At 47.3% G+C, this 21,866-nt stretch overlaps 1 protein-coding gene across 9 annotated transcripts; it reads right to left on the bottom strand.

Moving 5' to 3' along the window:
- Positions 1–2,498: 2,498 nt before the first annotated feature.
- On the bottom strand, positions 2,499–18,066 carry LOC144145806 (uncharacterized). 9 transcript variants are annotated; one of them, XM_077677556.1, is made up of 10 exons: positions 17,963–18,066; positions 16,894–17,305; positions 15,729–16,609; positions 13,327–13,551; positions 12,384–12,483; positions 11,590–11,811; positions 10,140–10,228; positions 8,906–8,974; positions 8,528–8,875; positions 2,499–4,169 (listed from the first exon to the last, which is right to left on the bottom strand). In XM_077677556.1, exons 2-10 carry the CDS (start codon positions 17,240–17,242, stop codon positions 3,975–3,977), a joined length of 2,478 nt encoding a protein of 825 aa, XP_077533682.1. In that variant the 5' UTR covers positions 17,243–17,305; positions 17,963–18,066; the 3' UTR covers positions 2,499–3,974. The 9 variants fall into 9 exon arrangements, with proteins under 9 accessions (XP_077533682.1, XP_077533684.1, XP_077533679.1 ...); XM_077677558.1 differs by having other exon boundaries at positions 8,906–8,971; XM_077677553.1 differs by having other exon boundaries at positions 8,528–8,974.
- Between the last annotated feature and the right edge of the window lie 3,800 nt (positions 18,067–21,866).

Below are 21,866 nucleotides of genomic sequence, written 5' to 3'. Positions count from 1 at the left end.
AGGTCGGGAGTTGCTCTGGGGGGGGGGGGGGGGGGGGGGGGGCGCAGCGGTAAGACTTTGCCCCCCCAAATTGAGAACTCTGCGCACGCCTATGGCGAGAACGAAATAGGGGAGGCGTTCATCGGTACCGCTGCAGCGCCCGTTTAAGTGGGAACACCATCCCATTTCCCTCCTAATCAGAAAAATCTTCGCACTTCTCACCACTTGCCCCAAAAGTTTGTTCATACTGCCCGACCATATTTGCACTGCCTCCAGTGACGCAAAGGTCCGTTGGCTTTCTCTTAATGCGCTCATCCCGCATTCCGATTTTGATGATTCCGATTTTGATGAATTCAGAACCGGAAGTTTGTAGGAAGCTCTTTGATGCCGGAAATTCGAAGCCATTGATCCTGGAGCGGGACTGGGTAGATTTAGTTCCTGCATGATGAAGTCGTTCCTCGTCCGCACGATCCCGCCCGTCATTAACAACGCACCACTAGACAAGCATTCATTTAGATTTCGTTTCTGGCAATCCCAACGCATTTTTAAGGGAAGGCATGTCTAGTGGTGCATTGTTAATGACGGGTGGGATCGTGTTGACGAGGAACGACTTCATCAGAAACTAAATCCACCCTGTCCCGCTGCTGAATCAATGGCTTCAAATCCAGAGCGGCGAGCCCAATCCTCCAAGCTCAACCTCCCCCCCATTTTTTTAGGCACCTTTCATCACTTATCCTCCTCAGTTGCACCACTCGGCTATCTCCTTTTCTTCCAATCTTCCTCCGGCTGTCCCTCTCCAGCGACAACCGTCAAAGTCGGCGCGACCCTGGCCAACAACGATCGACGTCCTCCAACCGCGTGCGTATATCATCCGCGCCCATACCACCATCGCCGCCTCGATCTGCAGGGCGCAGGCATTTCCGTTCGGAACGTTTCGGATTGCGTTCGCACGCGCCAGGAACTCGCCGGCCGGGAACCTCGCGAGGCGACGGTGCCATTTATTTTCATTCCCGCCTGCAGCCGCTTTCCTCGTCTGGCTTTTCCGCCGCCGCTGTCGGAACCGGGTGCCGGGCGCCCGGGCTGGGAAGAAGGGGCCGCGATTTAGTGCGTTGACCCGAAAACGTCAGTGGCGTCCGGAGAACACCCCCTCGTCGCGGGAACATAAATTCGCCTCCCGCGTGCGCGGCGCTTGTTGTTTACGGGAAGTCGGAGGAGGTGGCCCGCCGACGCTCGGCGGTAAAACTTGCACTTTAAATGCTGTCCCGCGCCGCCGACGAGACGGAGCTAAAAAGTAACAGCGGGTCGAGATGCGCTTAAACTTAACGGGAAGTCGTGGAGATGAAGAAGGCGACATGAAACCGGAAGCTCCCAATGATATGTTGACTGGCCAGCTCGTGTTTCTTAGCTACCGGGTCATTTACGGGTCCTTTACGTCTGAAGTTAAATGAGTAGGGCTGCCTTCTTCCAAGGCGCTTTCGTTTTCGGAGGTGCCCATAATATACTGGTCACGTAAATGCCCGAGTACCCGACTGGGCCCTATAGCGTTCAGTCAGCAGAGAGAGATAAAGCATCTAGTTGTTCTAGTGGGGGTGGTTCCCGCTTGGCAGGGATCCATGTGCCGTCTTTGTCTTGGCATTGACAGCTCTCCCAGTGAGCATGAACTGCACCAAGAGGCAGGGCCGTACCCAGAGGGGGAGTTTGGGGGTTCAAACCCCTCCCGAAATCTTTTCCAGGCAGCACTTAAACAATACTTACTGTTGTTTTCAGCAAAACTACCCCCTTCCCAAAATTCATAACACCCCCCGAAAAAAATTTCTGGGTACGGCCCTGCCAAGAGGCATGCAGCACCGTCTCCCACTGCTCCAATGTAAGAGTGTGTTGTAGAAGAGGTTGTATGAGTGTGTTTGTACGATTGTGGAAGAGGTTGTAAGAGTGTTTTTTCCCACGCTCTATGACAATACGCATGTCCGAGTGTACCTGGCTGCTGGAAATTGACCGGGGGTGCTCATAGCCTAACAGTGTGAGACATGGTGTTTGTTGGTTTGTAGGAGTTTGTGTGTTGCTTCTTGGAGCTTCGTGATGTTTCGGTATAGGGTGTCAGACTGCCCACCGACTCAGCTGTAATCTTTCTGTTGCGTTATCTTTCAGAATGGTACCAGTGGTGTATGTTTCTCCACATCCTCCAAGGCCTGGTTGCCAAGTTCTCTGGCCTTTCGGTAGGCAAATTCGTTGCCCATTATGGAGGCATAGACAGGCGTCTCCAGAACCTTTACTTTTTTGTCGGCAGTATAGTCGATAGCCTGATGCGTTGCTGGAACCATCCAACCCAACCCAACCATGCCTCCGGGGAGTCAGTTGCAATTGCCGTCGCTTTCGTCTGCGTGTAGGCCAGCGTCACAGCTAGCTTGACGCTTCTTTGGTGGATGCCCAAAGCAACTGCAGAGAGGTTTTGTAAAAGATTATACACACTATGGCCACCAGCACATTTGGTAGCAGCCAATGCAGCAGACTGAGAGCTCTTTAGAGAGGGTACAGCACTTTATTAACATCTGGGGCGAGTACCTTTTTAAGTATACTTACAACATAATGCTCCTCCAGTACATGACAAATAAATATGAAATAGCATTTGATTTCATAAGTATGAATACTTCATTATTCCAGCTCAGACCTGGAGCCGCAAAAACAGACAGAAAACAAATCAGGGGGTGAACAAGTCCTTTTGCTTTCCAGCAGGGATGATACTTACAAAAGAACAAAGAGAAAGAAAAAAAAGGAAGAACTGGTTATAGAACATTTTACACACTCTCAAACCTGGCTTAGAGGCATCGAAAGATGCGCGAGTGGTTGTAGAGTCCTGGCAGAAAAAAATATATGTATGAGTGGGCAGCTATTTTACAGAAGTCGACAGCGGCGCTAATTTTACTGTCTTCGTCTCTCACACACAGGCATGTACAACACGTCTTCCAAAGGCAAGCAAGCCAAGACTTCTTTCAGCAACAGACACATTTTGTACAGGGGAACAACCACAACTCACATTTTTTCACGGCTACGGGGCCATAAGGTCGAGCAATTGGGAACCTCTTCATTCCAGCGAGTCCCGTCAACTACCAAAATAATAGGGTTCATCTCTCAACTCTCACAATAAAATGTATACCATAATTTCTTCAGGTAACAATAAATAATAATAAAAATAACACCTCGACTCAGATCGCAGTAATGCATCATCGCAGGCATTATACGGGATGCAAACAAAGTCACTCCTCACACGTTTACAACACTTGAGGAAGAAAAAAAATTTTTCCTTAGATTAGAAAGAACTCTTTCTCCTTATGTTACTGTAAAGCTTCATGAAGAGCTCATTGTTAAAAGATCTGGCCCAGCTGGTTTTTGTTCCTGCATCCTTTCTGACAGTGTTTTCTCCTCTCATTCAGCGTGGAGATTGTTGGTGCTGACGTCGCCGTACCAACTTTTTCTCGATGGCAAGTCAAAAGGAACTTGGAAATCACTAAACTGAAGCAGGCTTTTAACAAGCAGGTGTGTGCGAGCACTTCCTTGTTTCGTACTGTCGTTAAGGCCACACGCACACACACAAGCATACACACACGCACGCACAAACACCTTCAGACCTTGCTTCAGGGCACAACACGTACAGTTCGGAAGAGTTCTCGCGGTGGAAAACTTTGACACGGGAGCGTGCTTGAGCATTCCACTGTCCTCACCAGGGTCGACACAGAAACACTGCACTTTTGTAGACTCACTCCAACACACTTTTCTGAGAGGGTACACCAGTCCGGGAGGCTGCCACAAGAAACTGAGCTACTCGCTCCAGCAGCCGCGTACGGGTGACTATACCCGGATCGACTGCCAGCCAAATCAACACAACTGACACTTTACACGAGCGGGGCGGCTTTTCTGCTTCGAAAGACACCCTGAGCACTCGGCGAGAAGCGGTGTTCCGAACACAAGCGGTGTGGAGCAGTTTTTTTGGAAGCGCGTTACTGTTCTTCCCGAAGGGAGTTGATCTTGGCACATATCTTGAGAGCGGGGCCGAGCTTGATGTTCATGGCGGTCATCAGGTGGTCTTCCTTGAGCAACAGCAGCGCCTGGCCGTCGATCTCCTGGGAGCGGAATTCCTCCGCATAGTCCGTGCAGCCTGGAAGATCCTGAATGTAGTCCGCCACTTCTTGCACCTGTGGGAGCGAAGGACAAAGTGAAATTAGTACCTCGAAAATTCCGTAGGCCGCGCAATCTCTCCTGCAGATTTCTTTCTTTATCTAGGCATGGACAGGAGTCATAGCAGAGGCTAATAATAGTGATACTAAATTGGCCATGTTTATGATGACATGGCAAACTGATGATGATCTAGGGTTGTCGCAGACCACCTCTTCCCAACTAGTTGAGTGCCTGTCCCCCTCTGACATTGCTTAATAACAAGTGAGCACAATTATGCCAGTCAAAATACCCCTGTTGCATTCAGCAGCAGCCTGTTTCTGTGAAATTTCATGCCGAGTGAGCTGATTTTGAGACACATTTCAATAGCCGCAGTGCTATAATGTATGAGGCATGAGACTCTTGTCATGCAGCAACATCCAGCTATATGCGTGTTTCGGCTCTCACACGAAGCTATGCCTACATCTATAGAATTCCGTGGATGGGGCTCAAAAAAGCATTTGTCATCTGCATCAGTGGTGAGCCGTTCTACATTTTGTGAATACAGTCGAGTACACTCATAACGATACCGTTTATAACAATATATCGGACATAACGATGAACAGCTATGGCACCGTACTTTTGTATTCTTTCTATGGTAAAATAAACCGCTTATTACAATGCTCCAGTGGCACGATATCGGATATAATGATTGAATCCGGTTATAATGTGCACCAATAGTGCAACAGTGATAATTCTAATGACGCAGTTGCGCAGCCTACTCAGGTAGTGTCTTCGTAGGAGGCCCAATGCGTGACTCAGTCTTTCGGGGACTTTGTTTCTGTCGAGGACATTTACCTCAGCTAGGTGAAGCATCTACAGATGCTCTTGGAAAAGATTTGCACGAGCTTAACACGCGGCAAACAAAGGTGACCGACTGTGACTTCTTTTCCGCAAATTAGTAGTCGTACGACCTTGCTGGCGTGCGAATAAAGTGTTTCGAGCTCTGTTCCGTCTTTTTATTTCGCAACCCGCTTATAACAATTATCGGTTATAACGATGGGATTTCCTAGGCACTTAGATATTGTTATAAGTGGACTAGACTGTACCATATTTACTTGCATAATTTGCACCCTTGCGCACTTTGTGCATCGCTAATTTTTAGCAAAGTTTACAAAAACAAGAATTTCTCGCAAATATCGAACTTTTTGTCCCACCAGGGCCAGCCAGCTGGCGCACGTGTGCATACAGACAGGCTTTAAACTTTAAATGGACTTCGTTACGCGCGAGATTGGGAATGCAGACAAAATGTCGCTGACCTTCAGCATCCAACCGAACAATGAGTAAGAAAGGTGTCTCATCCTTCCCCATCTGCTGTGAAAACTAATGCTGCATGGTGATTGATGTCTGCAGTGACAACCAACGGCCCGGAAAAACTCCCACAGTTCATCATCTTCACTGCCCAAAAGCTGAAGGCCTCATTCATGTCAATGCCCAACAAGGACATGAATGCACAAATGAAGGATTGATCAAGAAACGACCCGACACTGCCTGGGGGTAAACGACCAGGATACCTGTGTGTTAGGAGCATGTACATGTTATTTCGGATGCGTTCACGAAATTTTCACATAATTTGCGCACCCTCTTCTTTACCACTTAAATTCCAAAAAAGAAGCGAATGCGTAAATTATGCACAAATTACGAGAGTAAGTGCAGTACATTCGCCCTCCACTCACACAGTCGAACCAAACGCACCCTGCAATGATATCTTGTAGACAGGGTTATAGAAGGCCATGCAGACAAAATACAAGTTTGTTTAATTCAAAACATTTCGTGTTTTATGGTGCCCCCAACGCTTGTCCGGCAGCAAACAATGCTGTATTCACACAGAAATTAATCAATTTAGGTTAAAATTGTCATTCTTTCGCCAAATTGTGTGTTTTCGTGACGTCTGCCACGAAGTCATCAGGGCGGGTATTCAAACAAAGTTCTAGAGCGTCATTAGGCTCTGCAGCCTTGCTTTCCGTCAGTCCTCCCAGATGGGGCTACCATGGTCAGCTGCGGATTGTTGTCCGCCATTGCTTTGTTTTTGACCGTATTTGCTCCTAGCTTGTTTTTGTTAGGGTACAAAGTAATCGTTTCGTGAAACATTGGGTATGCTTGACAAACAGGGTCACGTAAGACAACGTTGCTTACGCCAATCAGCCGGTGTTCAGAAACCTCCAAAGCAGCGAACTGCTGTGCAGCTAAAACAAGCATAGTGCGCCCAGTACCAACAGCAGTGCGCATCGGTACTTCCATGCTTACGTGTACTTTCATACCTTTCATTGTTTATTCCACCATTATTACTGCTGTAAGATGAATATGCATTACATTTAAGCACAAGTAGCTCGTTCGGCAAGCTTATAAGCTCTGCCTAATTTGCGTTTGCTTTTGCCGGTGTCAGCCAATCGCACAGCTGGGCATATGGCATCACAGGTTCGGTTGCGGGAAATAAGCTAGTGGGTCGCATGGCCATTCCCTTTTTTCCTAATTTTATAGATTATTTGAGCGAAGTGTGGCTTAAAAGTGGTGTCACTGTTACTCTAACGAGGCAATCTTTCTAATGAACCAAACTGGTGTTTTGTCTGCATGGCCCCCTTAACTCTTTCGCTACCGCGCCTATCAAAATCGATCAATTTGATCGATACTTTTGGGAGCGCCTTTTCATAGTGTTCCAGGCGTTTCTCGAACAAGTAAAGCTGTTCGGAGTTAGATCAGAAAATGGCCTTTCAAAATCAGTTTTGTTTTCATTTTTGCAACGGAAACGTGATTTTTGACACGCTTTTGAATCACCTGGGTGTGGAAAAGGGGCGTGGTCATCGTGCGTCACGGCTACCAACGAAGAATGCGTGCAACTCGCAATTACTCTGCACCAGCGCTTGTTTTTTGCTATCAGGGCATGAATGGGGAACTAGCAAACGATTTTCAATCGTCAGGTTCGCGCTCTGACAGTAGTTCTCCCAGAAATCGGCTGAAAATGTCAAGCAGTGCCTGGTTGCAAAGCTACTTTATGATTTTAGGCAGTTTTATTGACTTTGCGCAAGTTGTTCCAAGTACTGTGGTAGTTTTACTTACCCCAGGACCATTCGCAAACAGTTTACAACAGTTTCGGTTTCGTTTCTGCATCGCGAAATTCATATTTAGCGCTACTACGCAGTTACCCAACTTCAAGGCTACCTGCCATGGCGCCTGAAGCGTCCGCGACTGATCCTCGAACAAAGCACGCCGCTCCTGATTTCCCCCCACCCTAACCCGATTTCTGTGATAAGAACTTCAGATGCAAGTCAAAAGGTCACACCCAGTCGCCAGATATCTGTTCCGCCGAGGACAGCGCTTCAAACCGGCCTTACACTGCCAGCTGTTCGCCTTCCAGTTCCGTTTCTATGCGAGGGTATATCCGGGTGTCTAATGTTGCTGCTTAGTTGAACTGTCTATTCGGACGGAGTCTCTGATAAGTTTTTGTACTGTTTCATTTGAAAAATGTTAGGTGGCGCTGCAATAGAGGAGGCTCGTTGTGCTGATCTTTTTCATCGCGCTCCTGCTACTCGGCCAAAGATCGCAGGGCACGATTCTAGCTCATCGTACCTCATTTTTGCGAGCAAGGCTACAATTGCGAGTAAGAAGACGATAATAAAGCTCAGCTTTATGTTTTGAGAGATAACTGACCGTGAACGACAACAAGCATCAGCCACGGCGTTCCGTTTTCAACTTCATGCATGTTTTTTTCCGCATCGCGTGCTTGTCCCAAATATTGTGCTCGCTGTAAATGCAAAGTCAGCCATTGACAAGATGTTTTTACGTTATGTGGGGGCAAATTGGTGCCTCTGATAACGTCAAACCGCCAGATTTATTCAAGGGAACCACCCGAAATTGCACATTTTGAATTAGAGGTTGGGCTTCACCGCATGACATGAGCACCGTGCGTGCTAAAAGTTTTTTTTTATATCTGAAAAACTGTTCCGCGCTAGTCGACATTTTTTTTAGGGTGTACTTTTGAAATGTTTCCCTACAAAATGTATATTCTAATTTTTTTCTACTACCGGTGGTTTGTTATACACAACTCCTTTTTTATAATTTTTTGTTGACAACTTGACAAAACTTTTGATTTTGATATTTTTTTTCACAAATATGATATATGAAAACCTTTAAAAAACTGGTGTTATTAGAAAGGCCACTAAATAATCTGCATTTTGTGCTCCTGCAATTAATGTCTAAATAATTTTTTAGCAGGAAAAAAAATGTTTTCTTGGACCCCTAAAAATTGGTCAATTTTCTGCGGTAGCGAAAGAGTTAAGGAAGAATTTCTCTTGAGCAGTTTTTTTATCCCTAATTGCCACCTCCTCGTGTGCGCACTCACCGTCCAGGTCCTCGGGTTCTTGCTGGGCAGGACGGGTGTGGCCTCGGGAGGGTCCACCTCCATCTCCAAGGGGGGTGCAGGGGCGGGCGACTGCACTGAGCTCTCGGGTCGCAACAGCTGCTGCTGCTGCTGCTGCGGCTGCTCCGGCGCTGGTGGTGCGTTTGTCTCCATTGGCGTGCCCGTGACTGCTGCTGCCTTGGCTGGCTCGGATGGCGCTGTGTCCATGCTGACATCTTTGTCCTGAGCCTGCCGTTGCTGTGCCTGTTGGAGCTGCTGTTGCGTTTGTTGCTGTTGTTGGGCCTGCTGCGGCTGCTGAGTTTCTTGCTGTTGCTGCTGGGTCTGCTGCTGCTGCTGCTGCTGCTGCTGCTGCTGCTGTTGTTGCTGCTGAGCTTGCTGTGGCTGCTGCTGTTTTTGTACCTGTGGAAGCTGCTGCTCCTGCTGCTGCTGCTGCCGGAAAAGAGGAAGGAGAGAAAAAACACCCATATGAGGCGCTAAAGTAAAGCAACTTTCTTTTTTACGTGTTGATTCCTCGCCAAGCTACTTTTCAAGCAACACGACATAGTTACAAAAATACACAAGAAGAGGTCCTAAGGTTACAAAAACCGCAAGCGGCACCTCCTATACAGATTAACAAAAACGATTGTAGTTATAAGATTACAACAAAAACACAGGTAAACGGAATAGAAAACATGGTTATACAAGCATTTTAAATTCAGCTGTGACAATAGAAAGAAAATCACGTATACACACTTCACATTAATGTAGTGATGACAATAGGTGTAATGATGCAATGATGACTACAGTTTTTATTAGTAAGTAACACTTTCAATAAGTGGAACACGCTACAGCTAGCTCCTTCGTGCTTTTGCCAAAATTTCTCGGGCCATAATAAAGCTGGACTGTTCGATTTGCACTGTTTCGTCCTGGACTTCAGCCATGAAAAGAAATAAAGAATTATGCAGGAGTGGAAAAGTCTGACCACGCGCACATTTCAAGCACTTGCCCCCACCCCCAGAAATGCAATGTTCATTTCCCCAAAGGACGGTCAAGCATACACCTAAGTGGGACGACAAGCACAGACTTGATTTGACGGAACAACCGAACGGAACAACCTGACGGAACAACCGAGGGCCCCTGTGCACAAACTGTTCGAGCAAAGTGTTTCAGCAAGCTGGAGTTGAAGTGTTAAGATTGTGTGTTAATGGGTGGGAGCTATTTATTCCCTCTGCTCAGCTGAATGACGTGCAATCCAGTGAAGCTATAACTCTTTCTCTCAAAGCACCTTGTTTTCAAGAGACAGGCCTCAATTAATTTTTACCAGCTCAGGTTGAACCAGAATACACATTACCAAGCCTGCAAGAACAATCAACGCTGCTAAACAACAACATTACCGTAGCACACGTTTCTTACACCAATAAAAAAATACCTTTGCCAAGGCCAAAGCAATACCTTGCTATATAATGAAAGCACGTTTGGTCAAGCACAGCAAAACAAAAACAAACTAACTAATACTAAAGCCTGGTTCAGCTTTTTTGCGTATCGTACTAATGCCAAGGGAAATGAGCATAAAATCACAGCCAGAGAGAAGCCAAGGCACAGCTGTTTCCCTTACCCATTTTTCAGCAGTGTAGTCATTCAAGTGGTTGCCCTGGACCTTCCTCCAGCTCTTTCGTCCCATCTTCTTCTTCTTTGTCACCTTGCCTGCATTGTAGTAGGGCAGAACACAGTTAGGAGGAGCTAGTTGTAAAGAGCAACGACACGGTGCTTCCACTGGTGAACACGACAAAAAGATTAGATGAGTCCTACATGCTCACAACGTGCAAAAAAAAACACGAGTTATACAGTGTAAGGCATTGCAAGTCAAAAGCAGGGCACCCATTTCCAACAACCATGATTGTAAATAAGTACGAAGGTACGAAAGTTATCGTGCTACTACGCAAATAAACACAGTAGCAAAAGCTTTCAATGTACCCGTGGTTGAAAGCGAACGTTTTCTGTTGTCACCTAGCTGTTACAATGCTAGCAGAAAAACAAATAGGCTGCTGACATTGTAATTCAAGGTGCCTGGATGCAACATTATTATAAGGTTTTGTGATTAGTACTAGAACCTCTGCTAAAGACCTTAGCAGGGACGCTTTGAAATTCCAGCTGAGAACCCACTATGATGACATGCCGATGAATGAGGTCTGCAGCCTAAGCACCAACAGCCGAGAAGAATAATAGAAGCTTGCACACTGCATGGCTGACACACCCAAACTTCCTTCTTGTCGCTATGTTTCGTCCCCCATGATTTTAATAAAGGGACAGACAACGAATTCTTGTGCAGTGCATGTCCTCTAGCTCATATGAAATCCAGCGTTTTATGTACTGGGGTAACCGCAGGGAATTTCTATATAAAAAGGCGGAAATAATTTTTAATTTTGCAGTAAAATTTCCGAAGTCTGAAAGGTGGCGAGATGTAGTAACTTGTGTGTCTAAACAATCCCATTTATTTCAACGCACGAATCAAAAACTGCATGAAGGTATAGGAAAGGTTGCACAGTTGCTTTAGCCGGTGACAAGTTCTTAAATACCTCTTCCAACCTCACGTGCAGTTAAAAGTATGTTGCCGCACGGCTCACCGCCACGGTTGCCAGCATCCCTTTTGTCGGGACACGTATGCCAGGTAGACGTAAAAATTGTGATTTCAAATGTTCTAGGGCGACATCGGCAAAATCGAATCGGGTTAGCTGTTTTAAGTGATTCCCTTTCATTTGGAATAAACAAAATATACTCAAACAAAAATTGGTTGTCCGTCCCCTTAATAAGCAAACTTTCTCAAACACCGTCACACTTTTCTTTGGCGTTAACACTGCATTCTGAAGCACAGATAAACCCGGTTACAACAAAGTTCAAAGATTAGCTTTTTGCGCCACTGTTTGTTCAGTATAACCCATACCACAAAGGGGAAACTGCGATCACTGCTATATCCACGAGCCTGTCACAGTCGATTTCATTATAGTAACAGGCACGAAACAAGCGACACGGGGCACATGGGAGGAGGGGGAGAGGCCTGCCCTCACCTGGCAGCTCGTCCTCGTCATTCTCGGGCTCGGAGGTGAAGGCAAAAATGCCGAGCCGCTCAGAGCATGCCAGGTTAAAGCGCTTGACGCACGACGAGGAGCAAAAGCGCTTGGACTTTTTGAACTTTGACCTCGTGCCTAGCTTGCCGCACATCTCACACTTGGCCAATTCCACCCGGTCGGCCTTCAAGGGAGGCTCGGCCTCCGCAGCCACGGCAGGAACTGCACGCCGGCAGGAGGAGCAGAGGGAGAGGACAGGCAGGAAGAGAGAGAGGGAGAGAGAGAAAAGGCGCCCCAGTCTGTGCGTGAGCAAAGCACGGCGAGTGGCCGGGGAACAGAGACAAAGCAGAGTGTGGCAGAAGCGAGAAGCTGGTGAGGTGTAGCAAGCCACAAGCAACCTTGGTAAGAAGCTAAGAAGATGCAGGTTCGGAGGTGAGTGAGGCAGTGAAGTGGTGCTCTCAGGAAAGCAAGCTTGTGCTTAATTGACAAGCGCACAAAGAACTGCTGTTGAAGCGAAGAATTACTTTAACAAGGAGCTGTCCTGGCATTGCATTACCATTCTTTTTGCAGCTACAGATGAGTAGACTAAAGTGACTGCGAATGCCTTCGAGCCACTTCAGTCTTGTAGGTGGTACGCAAAAAGAAATGTTGGCAAAGATTCAGCACCTTGAGTTCTCAGAAGAAAAAAAGAAGAGCCCCACTGATTTGTGGTAAACTCCAATAACATGCGTGTGCGGTGGTTTTCCTTTTTTTTTTTTTTTAATACAAAGCAGGACTTTACGCAGTCACCGTACCTTGAGCCACATGTTGGATCTCATCGCTGTCGGCTTTTCCGTTCGTCTCCCCAGAGGGTTTTGGTGACTCTGTCTCTGCAATAAGCGATGAGCGGCTGACCTGCGTGAAAAAAGAAAGTGCATGAACTAACGGATGACATTTGTTATATATACGACCGCTTATTTGCAGCCATGCGAGGTTGGTTTACAATTAGTGCAGCCGGTAAAGCTAAAAAAACAAATTGTTTTCCCCCACCCACTCTGCAGCTTCAACTCAAATGTATGATCTGCCTTACAAGGTGCACCATGGTGGGGGGCTTAATACTAATCCAGACTACTGAAGGTGCAGCAAATGCCATCCACACAGGCGTCTTCTTATTTCAGCTGCATAGCTTCCTCCGCCAAAAACCGAACCTTCAACCTCGGCACTAAGCCAATGGTAAATGCTGAACAGCCAAAACACTAACAAATGCTAAATCGTAACTTTTAAAGCGAAGCTTTCTATGCCTCACTGGTTGGGATTGTCCTGCCATGAAAATGCACTACGGGAAAGCCAACTACATATACACAATGAGTCTCACATAACGATGACGATGACAAGTGAAGGCACATGAAGCGCCTCAAGAAAAGAATGCTTCTCGTGATCGGAATCAAACCTGGGTCCCTCACTTTATGAAGCCGACATCCATCCGACTGCGCCATTCCAACACGGTCGAAGCAGTTTGGATTGCGGACGTTGACTTTGACTCACGTTGCATGGGAGAAAGCTTCGCATTTTAACCATTCTTCTGTTAAGAAAGAGGCTTTGATATTTTAGTCATGATCCTTCTCATGGCTTCCCGTGACAACTCTGAATTTTTAAAGGAAGGAAGGAAGGAAAAACTAGAGGCGGTGGGAAGACTTAAAGAGAAATGCGATCTCACTTGAAAGGAAAGAAAGCAAGGAAGTATTGACAAGTTTTTACTGGAAATGGCTCAGGTCCCTCCTGGATGATGTAGCCCTCGATGACGTGTGTGAGGACATTGGGCTTGATGGGCGGCTTTTGAGAGATCTGTCGGACCGGCTCCGACGCGGTCAACATGGTCATTTGAGGAGTGACTGCACCACCGTTGGTCATGGCTTCGGGCTTCTGCCCAGACTCCCCGCCCTGTTTGTCGTACGGCATGGATGCCTCAGGAGGAGCGGAGACCTGCCGGCGAAACAGAAAATTTCGTTGCACAGAGTCAGAAAGGCCCCAACAATGGAGTAGCACTGTGTGTGGTCAACTCAGGGTCTCTCACACCTCGCTGTGACAACTATGAAAATTAAGCATGAGTGATGCACTGACACAATATTCAGTGCAGTTTCTGGACATGTACAAGTAAAAAAACAAAAGCAAGCGTTATCTGCCAAGTTAAAATAGAGATCAAAAAGTGGACCCTTCCTGGTGTTTCTGCAGTAAAAATAAAAACTTCGCTCTCCTTTAGACAAATCATGCTGGAACCCATCTTCACAGTTAAATTTGGCTCAAGTCTACACGCTCTCTGCTAGAGAGAACACCCGAAAACACAAACACCTTCCCCAATTACTAAAACAACTGAAAAGAAATTAGTTGCACTGACAAAAGGGGAAAGAAGTTCAAATCTATAGAATGGATATTTGAACTTATTTGTGAATTACATGTAAAGAAGCTTTTGTTTTCATAATTACAGAATTTCTGATTTCACAATTAGAGCATTTGAACAACTTCATATTGCCCAAGCAAGTTTCTTCCATGCTGTCTTCATAGATAGGGTTGTTCATTTTAGGTTTTTATATTTCTTTAAAATTGGGGCATAAAAATCAGGTACTAATTTTCCAACTGATAATTGGGGAGAATTTGGGTTTTTCTATAAAGTCATTCCGAAATTCAGGTATTTGTTTGGTTAAATCTAGAGATGTACTAAGTAATACACTCAGTTTATTTTATCGGAAGGTATCACAAACTTCTTAGCTTTAACGCATTTAAATTGGTGTTTGTTTTGAGCTGGTAAATGGGGGACATCAGGGTTTTTTAGCAAATACCCTCCGAAATTTGGCGTTCGTTTGGAACTGAATCAGTAATGATGACAGTAAAGCGCATCGAAAGCCTCCAAAAAATGAAACAATTTATTCACAAAAAGCTGGCCATCGACTGCTTGCATATCCTTGTTTACATACATTATCAACTGCATACGGAGCATGTCGGTCTTCATTCGACACCTGTGCGATCGTTGAAAGTATTTAAGCCAGGAGGAAGTTCTCTCAACAGCTTCCATTAGCTAGGCACATCAATGTCAATGCTGCATTTTCCAGCATACAGTAGCGAGCAGTACAGTCATGCAAATATCATGTTTCTTGCCCGTCAAGAGTCCGAAAGCTGTGTTTGTGGAGCTTGCTTCCAGTAAGTGCTGCTTAAGATTGGCAGACCATCAGTGCCTGGTTGTGCAGAAGGCTACATTGAAAAAGTCCATTTTGGGAGAAATCGGTTTTAGCCCGATTCTACTGAAACATGTCCGGCGTGTAAGAATCGGGTAAAATCTGGTTTTACCAGAAAACGGAACAACCCTATATAATACAGCCTCCCAGATTAAAAAGAAAAAAAAAAGAAGAAAAGCCAATTTAGTGCCGATCTCATACTCATTCTTCACAATAGCAGAACATGATGTGTGCCTGGCTCCAGAAAAAACTTGTCCGTTTGCACTCGTGTATGACGTACGTGTAGAAGTGACAGCTGGGCTAGCTGGTATTGCATTTGGAACATCTTGATGGTAGCGCACTTATGCACGGACACTAAGAAATGAGATGACAAACCACAGCGCTGACTCACAACTGATTTTTATTAGAACAGACACTACAATATAAACACATGTGACCACACATTATACATACGTCACAATCCATGGTGTTATTTCCAAAATGTAACACGATGGATTGTGACATATGTATAGTGTGTGGTCACATGGGTTTAGGTTCTAGTATTTAAATCTGTGTCTGTTCTGATAAAAAATCAGTTTTGAGTCAGCGCTTTGGCTTGTCATCTCTTTTCTTAGTGTACGTGTGTAAGTGCGCTGCCATAAAGACGTTCCAAATGACGTATGTGCACAGTTGCGTTCCCATTGTCACCGTGATTGTCACCGACGCTAGGGGCGAATGAAAAGGAGAATCACGACCTCCCTTCTCAGGTAACCCGATTTCTCACAAACATAAAAAGCAAAGCAAGGAGCAGATCTGTAGACTCACGAAACTTCTTCCAATTAGGGAAAGTTACACAATGTGCTCATCACATCACCAATCTCGCTCTTTTACGCAACCAACAGGTGGATAAAGGGCTGCGGGTTGCCCCAGAAGGCCTACAGGTCCTCTCACCTCAACCTTGTCTTCCGCCGACCCCTTCACAGCCGTAGGCGGAGGTGCAGCAACCGGAGGCGACGGCACGCCCACCGTCGCCTTCTGGTGTGGCGCGACCGCCACGTGGCTCCCGACACTCAGGCCTCCGGAGACTGCGTTGCCCGTCAAGTGGTGGTTGCCCAGGTGAGGCACATGAGAAGTGGGTGTGTGGCCCCCCAGCGGGGCATGCACCATGGTGGGATGCGTGCTGCCAGGCGTGTGCGGCGCCCCCGAAACGTGCGTACCGGCGGTGGCGTGGGTGGAAGTCACGTGACTTGCCGCAGTGTGGCTGGTGACGACGTGTGCTGCAGAGGTCGGCATGTTGATGTGGTTCTGGGCAGCCGGGTGAGTGGGCGGCGTTGCCGTGCGGTTGGTGGCTGCAACAGCGGCATGGTGGCCCGGTGATGCCGCATGGTTGGTGGTCGTCACAGCCGCATGGTTCGCGACCGAGTGACTGGGAACGGTGTGGCCCGTAGTGGAGTGGTTCTGTGCGGCATGGCCGCTGGGCATCGTGGTACCTTGAACCATGGTACCGTGTCCCGGTGTTCCGTGGTTCACCAGGGTGGCTTGGCCCGCTGGTGTGTGCTGCTGGTGGCCTTGGGGCAGGCTGGTCTGCATGGCTGGGGGCTTGGGCTCAATGTTCACCACCGCAGAGGTCTTTACCGTGCTCTGCGTGGCAGTGCTCTTCATCTCGGGAAGGATGCGTGGCTGGATGGGGGTGTGCTGGTGATGGTGGTGGTGATGGTGGTGATGTGGTGACTGCTGCTGCTGGGGTGACTGCTGCGCCAGTTGTTGTGCCTGCTGCTGCTGCTGCTGCTGCTGCTGCTGCTGGGCCACTGCGGTTTGATTGGCTGCATCAGCTTGAATCAAGAGGGTAGGGGACGATTGCAGGTGCAACGATGTTACCTAAGCCTCGCACTAAGTGCTGCAGGTTTCACAGTTCTCGCCATGTTAGTTGCACCCAATAACAGTTGCAAAAGCTCGTGATCTTGCTTGCTCACTGTGGGCTAACGTTGCCCTACAACAAGAACTAAGCCCAGTGAGCCCTCAAAAAGCAGATTTCCTTTTAAACGAGAGTGTTTCACAACCTTTGCGACCCTAGATTTGCTAAGTAAGCATGAGGCAAGTACGAAACAGGGCGTACCTTTCTGTTGCTGCTGATGCTGATGTATCTGCTGGTGGATTTGCTGCTGAAACTGCGGTGTGTGCTGGTGAGCGTGGGTGTGCTGGTGCTGATGATGATGATGCTGCTGCTGCTGCTGTTGCTGTGGTGACTGCTGTTGCTGCTGCTGCTGCTGTTGCTGCTGTTGCTGCTGCTGTTGCTGCTGAGCCACTGCTTGCTGCTGGGCCACTGCTTGCTGCTGTACAGCTGCCTGCTGCTGTGCAGCCGCCTGCTGCTGAACGGTGGTCGACTGCTGGGCTGTCGTCTGCTGCTGAGGAGAGGGCACAGCGAACGTCTGTGTCTGCGTGTTTGCCGTCTGAGTGTGGATCATGGCCTGCTGGTGTCCAGGGCCGGGGGAGGTGCGGTTCACTTGGGCCCGGATTCTCGGCTTCGCCTGTTGTTGGGGAAAAGAAAAAAAAAAGGAGTAGCCGCATTGGACACGAGTCACCAGACCGAGCGGACATCCTATTCTGTTTGTCCCATCTCAAGGATTTGACACCTAAACAAGATGTTAAGTTTGGGATTGAGAAATAAGGTGTAAGAAAGACTAAGACAACAGGAAAGGATATCGTTGTAGCAATGAAAATTGCAAAAGTATCAGGTTTGCAAACAACGCAAGACAGGCTGGCACCCAAGCTATATTCTAGTAAAGAAAAAAAGAAAGTTGTTCTGTAATAGCTGCTCACTACAAGCAGCAAATTACATTGGCGGGTATGCGGGCAAAACACCAAAAAGATTGGCAGCCAACAATGGTATTGTTTTGCTTATTAAAAACGTTAAAAACTGGATCTGTAGGATTTGAGACACACTCCTGCTTTCATCAAGCTGATTCAAGTGCATCAAGTGTCCCCGCTCCCTCCCACACAAATCAGGGCAATTTCAGTGTACCATTTATTTTTACGCAAGGAAGTACACAAGTGAACTGACGTAAACAAGAAAATGCCCTTATGATTAAAATAAAAATGCTTTTGAGTCAATCAAGGCAAACCGGTACTAATCAAAAATTAATGCAGCTGCAACAAAGTGCACTGCATAGTTATAATGCACAGACCTGAGTTCGTGCTGGGAGAACGTGAGAATTGACAGTCACAGCAGTTGAGGTCGCTGTTTGAGTCGCAACTGAGCTTGCTGGACGAACCTGAAAATTCGGCACAAAAAAACAGCACAGTTCAGATTTCTCTCTCTTTTGCTCTCCCCTTAGAATCAAAGCTGGGCAAGTTGAAAAGGATTCAGGATTAAATGTCAATTGCGTAACAGGGCAAGCACGAGAGATGTTGCAGTTTCACAGCTAACTCTTACATTGTGGGGAAAAAAAAAAAACGTACATGTGTAAGTGCTGACAAGACGCTTCACGTGATACTGCATGTGAGTTTACAGAAAGCACTGAACTCCTGATTGGGGGGGGGGGGGGGGGGGGGAATAGGACGCTCCTGTCTGGAAAACTTTGGTTATCAGGGGGAGGGGGGGGAGGGGGGGGGGGGGGGGGCTTCTTTTTACCTGCGTGTGCTGCTTAGAAAGGAGTACCTATTCCTTTTGGGTAACCACACATGTTGTGTCGCCTAGCCTTTTAGTGATAACCCCTGATAACCTCATTTTTCCAGACAAAAGTGTCCTGGTTCCCCCCTCTCCCTTTTTTAATCAGGACTTCAGTGCTTTGTTATTTTACAAGCAGTATCACATGAGTATCAGCACGTACATACGTACGGTTTTTCCAATAAAAGATTCAGTTGTGAAACTGCGTTTGTTGGTGTCCTCTCCTGCCTTCGCCCTGTTGCACAGGTAAACATTAATCACTCTCTCTCCTTTTCCTTTCTCTCTTTTTCAGAACGAAAATGGGAAAATATATGTGTCACACACTCATTTTTGCACTCTTGCATGTTAGAGTAACCACAACTGTGCAATAATGACCTTCTATTAATCACTACTAGTGAATTCCCGTAAAGCAAAGGAGTTGGTATTTTTTATTATTTTCAGTTTCATCTTGTGTATGGGCCAGAAAAAATGTGACACCACTACATCACACACGAGTCAAAAAGTATCACATTATATCGAATCATTTGATGCTTCTCGCACAAAGCAAAATTCATGAAGTTAATTAACATCTCATGATTTCGATAACCCCTGGAACTTCGCCTTTTTAAAAGGGGAATGCTTGTGGCACGAGAAAACAAACCCCTACAGTGACCTAGGTATTATTTGCTTGGCTTCTAAGAGATACGTACATGCCATGGAAAAACACTGCCAGCAATCGTAGATGCTCAGTCCCTGCTTACGCAGTTGCAATAATGCAATGCACCATCGCGAGGTCCCCACATCATGAGTGTGTGCGGCCAGCAGGCACTGCATAGGCTGTTCCATAAGATTTATGCTGGAATAGTCGTAAAGCCACTGTGCTTTCGATTACCCCTTCACCCGCCAACGAGTGCACTGCGGTGGTTGCGTGAAACCATTGCAGTTTGCAAGGAGGTCCTGCTTGCAGGGCTATTCAATGTCATGTAAACAACTCTCAAATTTTTTTTTTGTCTTGTTAAGCTAAAGAAACACGTTTTTGTGAGAATCACAACAACAAATTGGCCGCGTATCTGCTCCTTTCGTTGCAAATGTCGATGAAAGACAACAGTCGTCTGCCGCCCCTGCCAAGTAAACGCCTCCCTTCTCTTTCCCGCTCAACTCTTATGATGTTCCTCTCCCATCTAACTCCTCCCAAGATAAAGACCAATTCCCAATTCCTGCTAGTGTTCGATAGAAAAGTACCTATTAAAAAGGCTTCTGGTGACTCTGAAGCCTCTGAAGCCTGAAAAGAAAAGAAAAAATTCCCCGCATTTCCCCGAGGGGAAGAATGTGAAAGTGCGAATGCACGAGTTGAATTTGCGCGGTTCGGTAATGTTCGCGAAAGAGAGATCACACACACACACACAACTACAAAGAAAGAAAGATGCATTTATTCACAGACACCTATTTGTGTTGTCGTTGTACTTGATTGCTAGAGCGGATCTCAGCTTTGAAATTTCGTGTCAGTACTCCTTTAAGCGGGTGCATTAGCCCTTCTCACGCCCGATTCCTGGCCAACCCCCACGTGGGTATGTGCCATGTCAGCGGCCAGGCAGCGCGCGTCCATCTCCCCCCGTTGCCAAGGAAGACGAGGAGATTCCTGGCCAATCCCCCACGTGGGTATGTGCCATGTCAGCGGCCAGGCAGCGCGCGCCCATCTCCCCCGGTTGCCAAGGAAGACGAGGAGCGCGCGCACCCGCAGCTGTTGCTATGCGGACGGCGGCGGACGCTTCAGGCTCGTTTAAGAAGTGCATTCGCACTTAAAAGAAAGACCAAATGCTTCTGTTTTCTCTTAGTTGACCTATTTCTCCAGTGACAATGCAAGTGTACTTAAAGGGGCACTGACACAAAATTTTGAAGGCGAGATAACTTCGGAGATAGATTGGTGTGAACACATATACATCATCAGCAAAATATCAGCGGCGAATACAGCCTAGAACATATTTAAAGTCAATTTTAAAGTGTGCGAAACGCAACCGAGCAGCCAGCAGAGGACCAAGCTCAATCGACATCCCGCGGATATTTTGTAAATAAACAACATCCAAACATATTACGAGTTTGTGTTTGCCGCTTCCGTACTGCCGGCGTTTTTCGCCGGCTCGCCGCTCCAATCGGAGGGCCGGAGGGCGGAGCTTCTGCTCTTGAGAACGAACGACCCGATCATTGGCGGCGGAGGCGCTGTGATTTCGTCAGCTCATTGGGCAGCTGGCCGCGACCAAAGTTCTACAGCGATCCCAGGCACTCTGTTTCTATTACTTGTTATTTACATTGGACGCGGAAACGCACCGGAGACACGAAAAGCCCACTGAGCGAGCCGCACGGTCGCTGTGCAGGCGGCGGCCACGCCGCGAAAGTGGCCCAGGCCGGCCGCAGGTAGCTGGAGTGTTAGCTTGTTACCGCTGCACGAATTGAACCCAAGTGGCAGCTTATGAGAAGGAGTTAATGATGCGATGGCGGGTTGCATTAAAAATTGTCATCTGCACCGCTTACGAGAGCGGCAATGGAATATCCGCCGCAGTGTGCTAAGCCGAACATATCTGTAGGCGGACCTGTAGGCAGACCGGCCGGCTGCTCCCAGCGCACGTCTTGCCACCCACTGTCTCGAGCGTCGTTCTTTAGCCACGGTAGCATTTGCACTCGCAGCGCCTGGGTCACATCCACGGTCGCTTTTTAATTAAGTGGTTCACGAGATCAGTACGTGGGGGCATTCGCAGAAACGGCCGGCGATGCAAATTCGACAGTGCCTACGGCAGCTCTGCTCTGTGATACCCCTCCGACGGTCACGTGGGTCAGCTTTGTTCACATAAAATCCATCGGTTCGCGGTACCCGCTGAAATCGAAACTGCGACTGGCCGCATTAAAAATGCCTCTAATTAAACAACCATCGCACGCTGAAGCAAATGAGGTTTCTACAGGTGATAAGTAGGTCACTAGCGACTTATCGCAACAAAAAAAAACAAGATGCAAAATTTTTGTGTCAGTGCCCCTTTAACTTCAAAGGAATACTGACACCAAATATATTTTTTTTCCCCCAAGATTGTTGCTTTTTTTTTTGAGCCCCTAGTGCTGGCACAAGGGAGAGAAAAAGGAAGAAACATTTTGGTTTTCCCTTTTTAACCTTTGACTCGTTGTTTCTGAAAAAATGTCCCAATCTGATTCTCTCAACTCCGTATTCGTTGCTCCTCATGTGTGTGTGTGAGGCAATGCTCAGCTTGTTTTCCCTCCCCCGCATGCATGCGGTGCCTACCTGCTTGGCTTGGGCGGCTGCTGTTGGATCGGCTGCGGCTGCTGCTGCTGTGCAGGGGCTGCAGCCAGTGTCACGGTGGCCTGCTGTTGCTGCTGCTGCTGCTGTTGCTGCTGCTGCTGCTGCTGCTGCTGCTGTTGCTGCTGTTGCTGCTGCTGTG

The sequence above is a fragment of the Haemaphysalis longicornis genome, unplaced genomic scaffold (genome assembly GCF_048455015.1).
Source record: "Haemaphysalis longicornis isolate Haplotype H1 unplaced genomic scaffold, Haemaphysalis longicornis Haplotype H1 scaffold_7, whole genome shotgun sequence".
NCBI lineage: Eukaryota > Metazoa > Arthropoda > Arachnida > Ixodida > Ixodidae > Haemaphysalis > Haemaphysalis longicornis.
The sequence above is the reverse complement of the archived record's forward strand: the minus strand, read 5'-3'. Positions and strand labels throughout refer to the sequence as shown.

Excerpts from the sequence above, each read along its gene's own strand:
- LOC144145806 (XM_077677552.1), bottom strand. The coding sequence starts at position 17,242 with ATGATCCACACTCAGACGGCAAACACGCAGACACAGACGTTCGCTGTG. Across the intron at positions 16,610-16,893 it reads GCATCAGCAGCAACAGAAAG|CTGATGCAGCCAATCAAACC; the intron begins GTACGCCCTGTT and ends TCTTGATTCAAG. Across the intron at positions 10,229-11,589 it reads TGACGAGGACGAGCTGCCAG|GCAAGGTGACAAAGAAGAAG; the intron begins GTGAGGGCAGGC and ends ACTACAATGCAG.